This window comes from Chionomys nivalis, chromosome 17 (assembly GCF_950005125.1).
Source record: "Chionomys nivalis chromosome 17, mChiNiv1.1, whole genome shotgun sequence".
NCBI lineage: Eukaryota > Metazoa > Chordata > Mammalia > Rodentia > Cricetidae > Chionomys > Chionomys nivalis.
Window position 1 is genome coordinate 56,205,586 of NC_080102.1, and position 11,897 is coordinate 56,217,482.

At 45.9% G+C, this 11,897-nt stretch overlaps 1 protein-coding gene across 2 annotated transcripts in view; it reads left to right on the forward strand.

Annotated features, from left to right (window-relative positions):
* The window catches only part of Spats2 (spermatogenesis associated serine rich 2), a 75,263-nt gene extending 64,896 nt beyond the window's left edge, over nt 1-10,367 (forward strand). The window contains exons 10-13 of one of the 2 annotated variants that reach the window (XM_057792808.1): nt 1,477-1,586; nt 3,782-3,884; nt 6,626-6,840; nt 8,773-10,367. In XM_057792808.1, coding sequence (XP_057648791.1) covers nt 1,477-1,586; nt 3,782-3,884; nt 6,626-6,840; nt 8,773-9,084 — 740 coding nt within the window. In that variant the 3' untranslated portion in view covers nt 9,085-10,367. The remainder of the gene's footprint in view (nt 1-1,476; nt 1,587-3,781; nt 3,885-6,625; nt 6,841-8,772) is intronic. The other variant, XM_057792809.1, reaches the window with a different exon arrangement.
* The last annotated feature ends 1,530 nt before the right edge of the window (nt 10,368-11,897 follow it).

Sequence of the window (11,897 nt, forward strand, 5' to 3'; positions counted from 1 at the left end):
TAAGAAAGTCAAGTGTTGGGCTGGAGAGCTGGCTCAGCACTTAGGAGCTCTTGATCTTGACAGAGCATCCACATGATGCTCACAGCTGACTGTAACTCTAGGTCCAGGGGGAATATGATCTCCATAGGCACTAGGCACACATGTGGTCCACATACCTACATGTGAGCAAACACTCATGCATACAAACAAATCCAGACTGAAAGAATGAATGAAAGTAAGTGTTGGGGGGCTGGAGAGATGGCTCAGTGGTTAAGAGCATTGACTGCTCTTCCAGAGGTCCTGAGTTTAATTCCCAGCAACCATATGTGGCTCACAACCACCGGTAATAAGATCTGGTGCCCAACTTCTGTCTGCAAGGATACATGCAGGCAGACCATTGTATACATAATAAATAAATAAATCTTTAAAAAAAAAAGAAAGTAAGTGTTGGACTTAGAAAAACAATGATCAGGGACTGGAGAGATGGCTCAGTGGTTAAGAGCACTGGCTGCTCTTCCAGAGGACCCGGGTTCAATTCCCAACACCCGTATGGCAGCTCACAATTGTCTGTAATTCCAGTTCTAGGGAACCCAACATGTTCATACATACATGCAGGCAAAACACCAGTGCACATAAAATAAAAATAAGTAAATTTTATTTATTTATTTTTGGTTTTTTTGAGACAAGGTTTCTCTAAGAAAAGAAAAAACCCAATGATATAACCTTGCAGGACAGAGCAGGGTGTGAGGGCCTATGTGTAGAGTCTCAGTGCTATAGACCTGTGGTGGAGGGCTACCATGCCATCTTGGTCTGCATAGTGAGTTCCAGACAAGCCTGGATGCTGTCACAGAACAAGTGCTAGCGAGGAATAGCGATTCCCTGCCTTTTTTGTTTTGGTCTGTTATTTACCATAGCCATAGGGACAGGTGCTTTTATAAAAAGAGCGTAAGGACTTGGATATCCCATCATTAGTAGATGTGCTCAGTATTTGGGGTATATCTATAGATTAGATGACCGGCTATGATAAAGAGAAGACTGTATTTTACAGACACCACACGAGGGAGGGAGAGGTCTGTGCTGTCCATACATAGACAGCATTTGGAGTACACAGAAGAAGCTGCTAGTGGCTCTGAGTAGGGACAGCAAAGTCAGAAGTAGAGAGACATTCTGTACCTGCTGGTTCTACATGGAATTTGTGTCAAATGTTTTATATGTATATTTCTGTCTTAATTTATATGCTTCTTGAGGAAAAAAAATGAGGTAGGAAGAGGAGAGAGAAATGGCAAGTGATTTATAAGTCTTTGTTATTCATCAGTGTTTGTATTTTAACTGCCTTCAGAGACTCCTAAGCCAGAAACTAGACCTTGGGTATTTTCACTTTCGGGATGAGTGGGCAGCTAGGCCCTTGGCTGTCTTGATGCACTCTCAAGACGTGTGTTCCCATTCTGTATCTCATTTAACCTCAGCATAGACTTCAGGCTTCTTTTTCTCCCACAGTGGAAATTTTGCTCAGCCGGCAGAAGAAAGCAGAAGTTCTGAAGAAGATGACGGACGTGGCTGTACGGATGTCAGAGGAGCAGCTGGTTGAACTCAGGGCTGATATCAAGGTGAACTTCCTTTTCCTTTCTGCCTTGCACTGACTCAGGACCAGCACAGCAAATCTCCAGAAGACATGGCTGTACAGAGGACACTAAACCATGAACTTCCCTTCCAATCGTGGCCTCTTTCTAGACTTTCTTTTTCTTTACATGGTTCTGTCGTCTCTCCAGTTGTGTAGGCAGGAAATCTTGGGAAACTTCTTCACCCTCGAATTAATCTGTCAGGGAGCCCTGCCAGTCCTTGGACTTAGTGCTGAACCTCAGAGTGACCTTGTTTTTCATCTCCATTTCTACCACAGCAGTCAAGCTGCTCAGCCGTCGGTTGCTTGGCCTTCTGCAATGGGCTCACATAAGTCTTTCTGTTCTCCCCACCCCCATATCTGATTCTCATACTTGAGTAGCCTGCTTCAAATCTGTAATCCTTAAACACGGGTGGACCTGGGTTCAGTTCCCCACACTCCATGGCTGCTCACAGCTCTCTGTGACTCTAGCTCCAGGAGCTCCATTGCTCTTTCTGGCCTCCCTGGGCACCAGGCACACATGCAGTGCACATGCACATATGCAAGCAAGTATTCGTTGCACATAAAGGAAAAATAAATTTTTTAAAATTGTATTTCTGATACTAAATGTGTGACCCCAAGAGGTTGGGTTATTTGTCGGTACCCACGGACACCGCGTTCTAAATCACTGTTTATGAACAGAAAGGAGTAGGGGGTGACCTTTTCTATTCCTAAGCGTTCACCTCTGCTCTTATGAACACATGAACTTTATTGACTTATTTGAGAGGATGGTGTAAGGTGATCGAGGGCCTTCCGGGCACCATTTGAACCAGCGCTCGTACAAACCTGTTGAGTGTCTCTTATCCCTCACTCCTTCCCCTGAGAATTGATTGGGGTAAAAAAGCCAAAAAATGTAAGTTTAAAATTCCTATTTCCTATTACCTAATAGCACATTACGGGATTGTAGAGAACATTTCCCTCACACTGATGCCAGTCAGTCTCATTCAGCTGTCTAGGAGAAACCAGAAATCCCTTCGTAATTAGATGAGAATTCTGGCTCCCATAGGCTTCATCTGTTCCTCTTCCTACGAGGCTGAAAGGTTTCTAGAAATATTTCTGCAGGCTGACTAAGGATCTGTTTCTTTCCACGTTTTTGATGTACTGGAGTGGGTGCTGTGCAATTTAAATGTCTTATTTCCAGATCATTGTACTTCTGTCATCTCTATTATGTCTTTGGCTCAACAAACCCTAAAATTTGTTTCAGAATTAATATCAGACAGATCCTCTGTATCTGGAAGCGCCATTACAGGAGGTCTATACACTTCCCTAAGCTGCAGTGTACTCAGAATTTTTAGGATGTCGTCTCAAGGGTAATTTTTCTCTCTCTTTCCCTGTTGGTGTTTCTGGATGCATTCCAAGAATTCTGATGCGTTTGAAGTGGGAGTAGACTCCCCCAGTGAGGAGTTCAGTTACAGATTCTCTCAGAGCTCTTGACTTTTCTTTTCCTCTACTCATCTGGTGTGTGTGGTGGGGGTGATCCTGGCCCCTAGACATTGTTTATGTAACAGATCCCCAGAACTGCTTCTTCCCTGACTGACTCCTCGCCCCAGAGTTCCCATAGTGTAGTCAGCCTTTGACCCAGGGGGCTGTTACTTCTCAGCTCAGTCCGCTTTTAAAAGGATTAAATCGCTTGCAGCATAAATGTCTCATTTGCAGAGTTGCCTTTACACATGAATGATTTTCTATCCCAAGAAATTGCTTCTCTTTCAAAGACTCTGAAACCCTGTTTTAAAGGAGACGCAGTGCCTTTTCTGAAGGTGGATCCTACCAAAGGAGAACAGCATCTACTCAGAGTTGGAGCTTACGATTACATTGGCTGCCTCTGCTTCTGTGCAGAGTGGAACTGTGTGAAGAAGAGCTCAGGGGAAGACGATCCTTTGCCATCGATTCTTCTTTCTTCCTTACCTTGCCTTCGGGTTATGCCAGCGGTGTCGGCCTTTTCTAGAATGTCATGGAGCTGTCAGGCTTAGCCGGGCCCTTGAAAATGGGTGACCGTCTGAGTACTCACTGTTGCTAATGTAATGGGCACAGCAAACTTTAAAGCAGTAGAACTGAGAAAATTGAAGATGATTCCGTTCACTTGTGTGTGCTTTAGGTTCTTTGTACAATGTTTCTTACCTGGAAGCTTTTCTCTCTTTTCTCCAGCACTTTGTCAGTGAGCGGAAGTACGATGAAGACCTGGGAAGGGTGGCCCGGTTCACCTGTGATGTGGAGACTCTGAAACAGAGTATCGATTCATTTGGACAAGGTGAGAGGACTCTAGAATGCTAAGGAGATTGTTCTCTGGTGGGCAGGTGTGCTGGCTGGCCTTCCACTGCACACTCCTCAAATCACCGGGATATGTAGGAGTCCGGGGCTGCAGGTACTTTGAACTCTAGACTAGTATTTGACAGTCCTGAAGTATGGAAAACGTTTTGTTCTTTGGAGCTCAGAATGGCCTTAAACTTCCAAGGGCTGGGCCGGGCGTTGGTGGCGCACGCCTTTAATCCCAGCACTTGGGAGGCAGAGGCAGGCAGATCTCTGTGAGTTCGAGGCCAGCCTGGTCTACAAGAGCTAGTTCCAGGACAGGCTCCAAAACCACAGAGAAACCCTGTCTCGAAAAAACCAAAAAAAAACAAAAACAAAAACAAAAAAACTTCCAAGGGAGGCTCCAAAGCCACAGAGAAACCCTGTCTCGAAAAACCAAAAAAAAAAAAAAAAAAAAAAAAAAACTTCCAAGGGCTGTAGATCTCTTCCCCAGCACCCAGCAGTCTTCCTTCTCTGAGTTGAGAGCTTTATGAGAGTGTGAAGAGCAGGGTCCCAGAACTCAGACCAGGTTGAATCCTTCTCCAACATTGACATCCTGAACATCATTTTACTCTTCAAACAGAGGTGATAATTCCTGACTTGCTAGGCATATACAAGGCCTTTAAATAATAGCATTAAAAATGGGAACAAGCTGGGGCTGGAAAGATAGCTCGGGGGTTGAAAGAACCGCTGCCCTTCCAAAGGACCAAAGTTTAATTCCTAGAACACACATGGCATGCCTCATAGCCACCCATATCTCTAGCCCCAGTAACCCCTCTTCTGGCTCTGTAGGCATTTGCACACATACAGACACATATACACAAACATAAATAAAATGAATCTCTCAGGGGCTGGGGAGACGACTCTAGTTAAGATTACTTGTTGCTCTTATAAAGAACCTGGGTTCGGTTCCTGGTACCCACAGAATAATACACAACCATCCTTAACTCCCGTTCCAAGGGATTCAGTGTCTTCTTTTGACCTTCATGGGCACTAGGCATGCATATGGTGCACATACATACATTCAAACTAAACACTGACACACAAAATAAAAACAGGGCCCCCAAAATGAGAGTTTGTAGGCATACACACTAGTAATAGATCATGTGCCAGGCGGTGGTGCCTTTAATCCCAGCACTCGGGAGGCAGAGGTATTGGCTGAGGTTTCTGTCCTTCCTGGTTCCTGCAGCCGTCTAGTCCCAAAGAAAACCACACAGAGAGTCTACATTAGTTATAAACTGATTGACCCATTAGTTCAGGCTTCTTATTAACTCTTATTTTTAATATTTATTTATTATATATACAATAACCTGTCTACATGTATGCCTGCAGACCAGAAGAGGTCACCAGACCTCATTACAGATGGCTGTGAACCACCATGTGGTTGCTGGGAATTGAACTCAGGACCTTTGGAAGAGCAGGCAATACTCTTAACCTCTGAGCCATCTCTCCAGCCCCCAACTCTTATAACTTATATTAACCCATTATTCTAGTATATGTTAGCTACATGATTTTTCAGTGGGGCAGGTCACATCTTCCTCCTTCAGTGTCTGGACAGGACTGCCAAGAGAGAGCTTCCCTCTTCCCAGAATTCTCCTATTCTCATTGACCTGCCTCTACTTCCTGTCTGGTTGTCCCACCTATAATTCCTGCCTGGCTACTGGCCAATCAGCATTTATTTAAAACATAATTGACAGACTATAGACACTTGTCCCACACCACAGAGGCAGGTGGATCTCTGTGAATTTGAGGCCAGCCTGGTCTACAGAGTGAGTTCCAGGACTGGCTCCAAAGTTATATGGAGAAACCCTGTCTCATAAAGATCAGGCTTCTGAGCTTACTCCCCTCTTTTTCTTCTTGTCAGTATGGGATGGGGGCTGGGAGCACTTGCCTAATCTGTGTCAAGGACCTTGTGTTTGCTCTCCAACTGTACAGAACAAAACAATGAAATGCTGGTCCCAGAGCAGTGACTGTTAACCCATCATAGCTCAGGCTTAGAACCAAGAAGACATCCGGGGATTGCTTCAAACTATGATATCTGAGAACATTTGAATTGAAAATAATATTTTTCAGTTATATGGGTTATTGAATTTGGGGTCATTTTGTAGTAAGAAATGTAGTGAGATGTGTGTTTGTTGTAAAGACAAGATCTCTTTATTTAACTGATCTTGATTATCTTTACCTTACGTCATTCAATTAATAAAAGGCTTTAGCAGAGATTTTGATTGTTTACTCCTTCCTTCCTAAGATCTGTTCTGCAGGGCCCACTTGCATAGGAAACAAAACATAGACCTGTTCTGTCGTTCCCGGGGTTTGGTCTGCTGGAAGTACAGCCAGGAGTTTAGGTAGAGGAGATGCCGAGAGGCATCAGTGGAGGCCGGTGTGGTTTGGTCTGAGGCTGTCCTCCTGTCTTAGAATCCTTCACAGGGCAGTAGGTTTGCCATTTTGTAGATTTTCCTATGACTGTCCCATGGACACTCCGAAAACGTGTTTATTGTTAATGGGAAGACATGAAAGTCAACTTTGTAGTTTCTCTGCCCACCGCTCCATGGGCTCTAGGCATCAAACAGCTGCTCAGGCCTGTGCAGCACGTGCTTTTATGCTCTGCGCCAGCACGCCAGCCCTCAAATGTTCTTTTCCTTAAATTGCTCACCGTGAAATGCATCATATGACCACAGCATATTCCTCATGTTCCTGTTTCAGTGTCCCATCCAAAGAACAGCTATTCGACCAGATCTCGATGCAGCTCGGTGGTCTCTGTGTCCTTGAACGGCCCGGGTGACGGGTCTGCTGCTTCCTCTTCCCCCTGTGCCTCTGTTCCCAGCCTTCCAGGTGCTAACAAGAGACACTGTGCCCCAGGAGAGACTTCAGCAGCCGTGACAGACTCCAGTGACGGACCCGGCCAGGCTCATCGGGAGGTAATACAGCTTTCACACTGAGTGCATCAGGGGAAATGACCCCAGTTGTTGTGTTTCAGTGCTGATAGCTCATTGTGTTAACCTTCCTCTCTGTTCCTATCCCATCTAGTCTCCATTAGTTCCGGGGAAATCATTTGAGACAGTATTCCACACCACCAGCCAGTTGAGACTTCCTGTTGCCCCAGCAGCTGACTTACATTTGTTGGCAGTCTGCTGTCGGTTGTATTGTCTGGTAATTAGTCACACTGGGAGTTGTGCACCCTTCTCAAGTGGGTAGACAAGTAGTTCAAGTGTCAAGTTCACCACCATGCATCTGAAAGCCTCAGGACTCAGGAGCCCAGTAAGAGTAGATCAGGGTAGAACAAGTGAACCTCACAGGGTGGGAGCAAACTCTAGAAAGCGGCAAAATAACCCATGGTCTCGTTTCCTTGGTTTGAAGGTAAAAAAGCCAGTCCTAGAAGCTTCCTGGGCTGTGACGTGAAAGGCATGCTGACTTTCACGGCTCCTGGTTGGTCCACGACTTGTAGGACACAGCAAAGCGGACTTCCTCTGCTTACTTTTCTTATGCTGCGTGTATCTTAGTTAGGGTTTCCTCTGGCAACAGATTTAGCCCAAACTCTTCACTTTAGCCTCAGGCATCCTCTTTGGACAAGGGCAAAAAGCATCCACCTTCTTCACCAAAATATCGTAAGACTGTCTCAAGGTAACGTACTAAATTCATCCCCTCTGACACCTCTGGAGCCAGGCCCCACAGTCCAAACCCTCTGTGCTCCTACAGGAGTGGCCCACTGAGCCACTTAAAGCATTCAACTGCTTTTTGTTTGTTTATTTGATTTTTTTTAAGACAAGGCTTCTCTGTGTAGCCCTGGCTGTCCTGGAACTTGCTCTGTAGATCAGACTGGCGCAAACTCTAAGAGATCCACCCGCCTTTCCCTCCCAAGTGCTGGGATTAAAGGCGTGTGCCACCATTGCCTGGCTTGACTGCTTTTCTAATCCACAGTCTCATGGTCCATATTCCTTCAAACAAAAGCGTGGTCAGGCCTATCACACAAATATCCTGGTCCCTGGTACCAACTTCTGTCTTAGAGTTTCTATTGCTGTGAAGAGACCATGGCAACTTTTTTTTAGATTTATTTTATTATATGTACAGTGTTTTGTCTCTATGTATCCCTGCAGGCCAGAAGAGGGCACCAGATCTCATTAGGGATGGTTGTGAGCCACCATGTGGTTGCTGGGAATTGAACTCAGGAGTTGTGGAAGAGCAGCCAGTGCTCTTAACCTCTGAGCCACCTCTCTAGCCTCGCATGGCAACTCTTATAAAGGAAAAACATCTCATTGGGGTGGCTTGCGTACAGTTTCAGAGATTCAGTTCATTATCATCACGGACATGTAGAGAGATATGGTGCTGAAGAAGGAGCTGCGAGTTCTACACCCCTCCACCCACAAGGCAACAAGAAGTGGTCTGAGGCATTGGGCATTGCTTGAGCATATGAGACCTCAAAGCCTGCCTCCACAGTGACACACTTCCTCCAACAAGGCCACGCCTACTCCACTGAAGTCACACCTCCTAATAGTGTCACTCCCTATAAGCGTAATGGGGACAATTGTGTTCAAAATGCTACACACGTGCTCGTGTCTTTACAGGTGACATGGGATCTATGTGTTCAGACACTTGTCTGATTCAGAGCTTGTGACTCTTCTGTGTTTATTTCCTTCCTGTGCATGTCTTAACGAGATGGGACTCCTCAGTAGGGAAGACCTAAGTACAAGAGGCAGGGAGATTCGTGGAAGGTGTATTCTGAAGGAGTGAATAGGTTGAATTGGCTGGTAGGATTGAATCCCAATCATGATTGATTACGCCTTCAAAACAGAGAAACAAATCAGGCATCATAATGACAGAGCACCGTGAACGTTGTACTTTTTTATCTGTAGGTATTTCCAGGAAACCGGCGAGGAGGCCAAGGCTACAGACCACAAAGCCAGAAGACCACTGACCCCACAAGCCAAGGGTGGCATGACAGTGCGAGTCGCTACAGAAACAACTCATGGTATTCATCTGGGTCCCGCTACCAGAGTGCTCCGCCTCAGGCCTCAGGAAATGCTAGTGACTGGAACCAGGCTTATCCTTCAGGGACCAATGGGGTTGGAGCCAGCATGACGCCTAGCCCACCCAAGCCTTCATTCAAAAAGGGGCTTCCACAGCGCAAACCGAGGACCTCTCAGGCTGAAGCTGTGAACTCTTGAGGGAAATTCCAGTTGGCTTCTCTCTTCTATCCCATTCAGTTCAATCTAGTAACTGGGCTTTAGGAATGTATACTTAGATATAGTAACAAAAAGAAATTTATGCATATCACATTGGGCCATCCTAAATATTTTTTGCTTTCTCCTCTTGTTATTTTTTGAGAGAAAGCCGTTTTTCCTTGGCCTTTCCTAGAGATATGGACTGACCCAGTTGGTCATTTTCACCAGGAATGAGGACAGCTATGGTTGGTTTTCCCAAGGGTAAGCAGCCTTTCGCCCAGTGCGCCTGTCTTCCAGCTGCCCGCAGAGACTGTCTTAGAGAAAGGGTGATGGTGCTGGTCTGTCAGCTCTCCATTCGGAGCAGACGCCACAGGTCCGCCAGGTTCCCACTCAGTGTCGGTTAAACGGGGGCAGCAGTGAGGGGGCTTCATACAGTGGCAAATCAGCCAGAAAAGGGAACTCAGCGTTAATGTGTGAAGAGGCGTGAACACTAGGAATCATTTGAGAACCTGCCTCTCTTCGGAATGTGCCTGAGATCAGACGCTCAAATCAGGGTTTCAGTCCCATGCTTGGCACTGACCTTAACCTTCAGTTTCTTCAAAATGCCCAAAGCCTTGTTTCCTCTTACCTCAGGCTGCAACCCACTCTAAAGAAGTCTATGGGGAAGTAGCATTCTAAGTTTTTAAAAGGGAAAAAAAAAATGTTTTTTCTTTGTTTCAGTGTTTTGGAGATTTTTGTTGTTCTCGCCCTTCCCTGATCTGGTTAGGAACCCATCTCTAGTAATATAATTAGTGTTAATCTGAGGGTTACTCAGCACAATCGTTGCGCTCATCTTTATAGGTGAATAAATAAAAGCAAGTGCACCGATGTTCCATGTTTCACAGCAGCAAGTGACTTCAGTATTTCTTTCTCTTTGGGCCTCGTGGGTAGAAGTCACTCGGACAGCTTGTTCTGTGCTTCAGCGACGGTATCTGATTCCCAAGTCACTGGTTTGATGTCGCCTAGTTTTAGAGCCAGATTAAAATGTGCAAGCCAGGATGAGCAAATGCAGCTGTTGCTTGCAGGAAAGGCTCCTTGGCTAGGGGACAGTGGCTGTCAAGAGGCAGACTTAGCGAATGAGCTGCTATTCCCCGTGCCTTGATAGGAGGAGTGAATGGAACTATATAACTGAGCTCCTGTGTGTAGCAGGTGGCACCTCCCGCCCCACTGTCCTTCCTCCAGCAAGTTTTCTCCCTAGCCAGGAATTCTGCTGCCTCAGCCCCCCCCCCCCCCCGACTCTCAATGGAACTGAGCTGCCAAGAGTTCAGGATGGCTAGAAAGGGAGTGGAGGGGGGAGGGAGAAGAGAAGAGGAGAGGGGAGAAGAAGGGAGAAGAGAAGAGGAGCAAGAGAAGGGGAGGAGAAAGGAGAGGGAGATACGAGAATGAGATTGACTTGTAGTCAGGAAAATAGCAGCCACAAGTACCATGGAAGTCATTTTCCAAGGGACTAACCGCCATGTCTTCTGGGGCTCTGGAGAAAGCCTCCTTTCCTGATTAACTGCTTTATACTTTTCCAGGAACCCAGAGGCTAACATGACCCCAGAGGGCCAAGAGAGCTTCCCTCCCTAATTCTGTTTTATTTTTCATGAAAAGAGATCATATTGCCGGGCGGTGGTGGCGCACGCCTTTAATCCCAGCACTTGGGAGGCAGAGGCAGGCGGATCTTTGTGAGTTCGAGACCAGCCTGGTCTACAAGAACTAGTTCCAGGACAGGCTCCAAAACCACAGAGAAATCCTGTCTCGAAAAACCAAAAAAAAAAAAAAAAAAGAGAGAGAGAGATCATATTATCTGTTTGGGCTTCTACCTTTTAGCCTCGTTGAAATTTTACCTTTTTGTTTGTGTTCTAAGATTTATTTATTGGGGCTGGAGAGATGGCTCAGCAGTTGAGAGAGCTGGCTGTTCTCCTAGAGGACCTGAGTTCAATTCCCAGCACCCACGTGGCAGCTCACAACTGTCTGTAGCTCCAAGATCGGACACCCTCACACAGACATACATGCACACCAATGCACATGAAATAAAAATAAATTTAAGAAAAGATTATTTATTATGTATACAGTGTTCTGCCTGCATTTATGCTTGCACACCTGAAGAGGGCACCAGATGGTTGTGAGCCACCGTGTGGTTGCTGGGAGTTGAACCCAAGTTCTCTGGAAGAGCAGTCAGTGCTCTAAACTCCTGAGCCATCTCTCCAGCCCTTGTTTTTAAATTTAGAGGGGTTAAATCCAGGCCTCACATGTAGACAAGTGTCTGCCATTGAAATAGGTACCTTCAGCTCCTTTTGAAATCTTCCTTTTGAGACATTAAGTTGCCCTGGCAGGCCTTGTGCAGCTGAGGTTATAGACGTGTGCCACTATGCCTAGTAATAATTTTAGCTTTCAAAAAAAAATGGGGCTCTGGAGAAAATGGCTCAGTGAGTGAAGTGAAGTGGTTGCTCTACAAGCGTGCAGACCTGAGTTCAGAGTCCCAGCTAGACACTGCAGCGCATGCCTGGGATCCCAGAGAACCCAGCCAGTCAGCAGGACCAGTTCAGTGATGGACCCTGTCAAAAAAAAAAAAAAAAAAAAAAAGGAGGACTGGAGCTCCACAATTAAGATCACTTGCTGTTCTTCAGAGGACCTGTGTTTGATTCCCAGCACCCATGTCAGGTGGTTCACAACCACTGTAACCAACATCTCCATCCTCTTGTGGCTCAGACAGGCACTCACATACACAAATAAAAGTAATAAAAATAAAATCTTAAAAAGGAAAAATGAAAGCCGGGCGGTGGTGGCACACA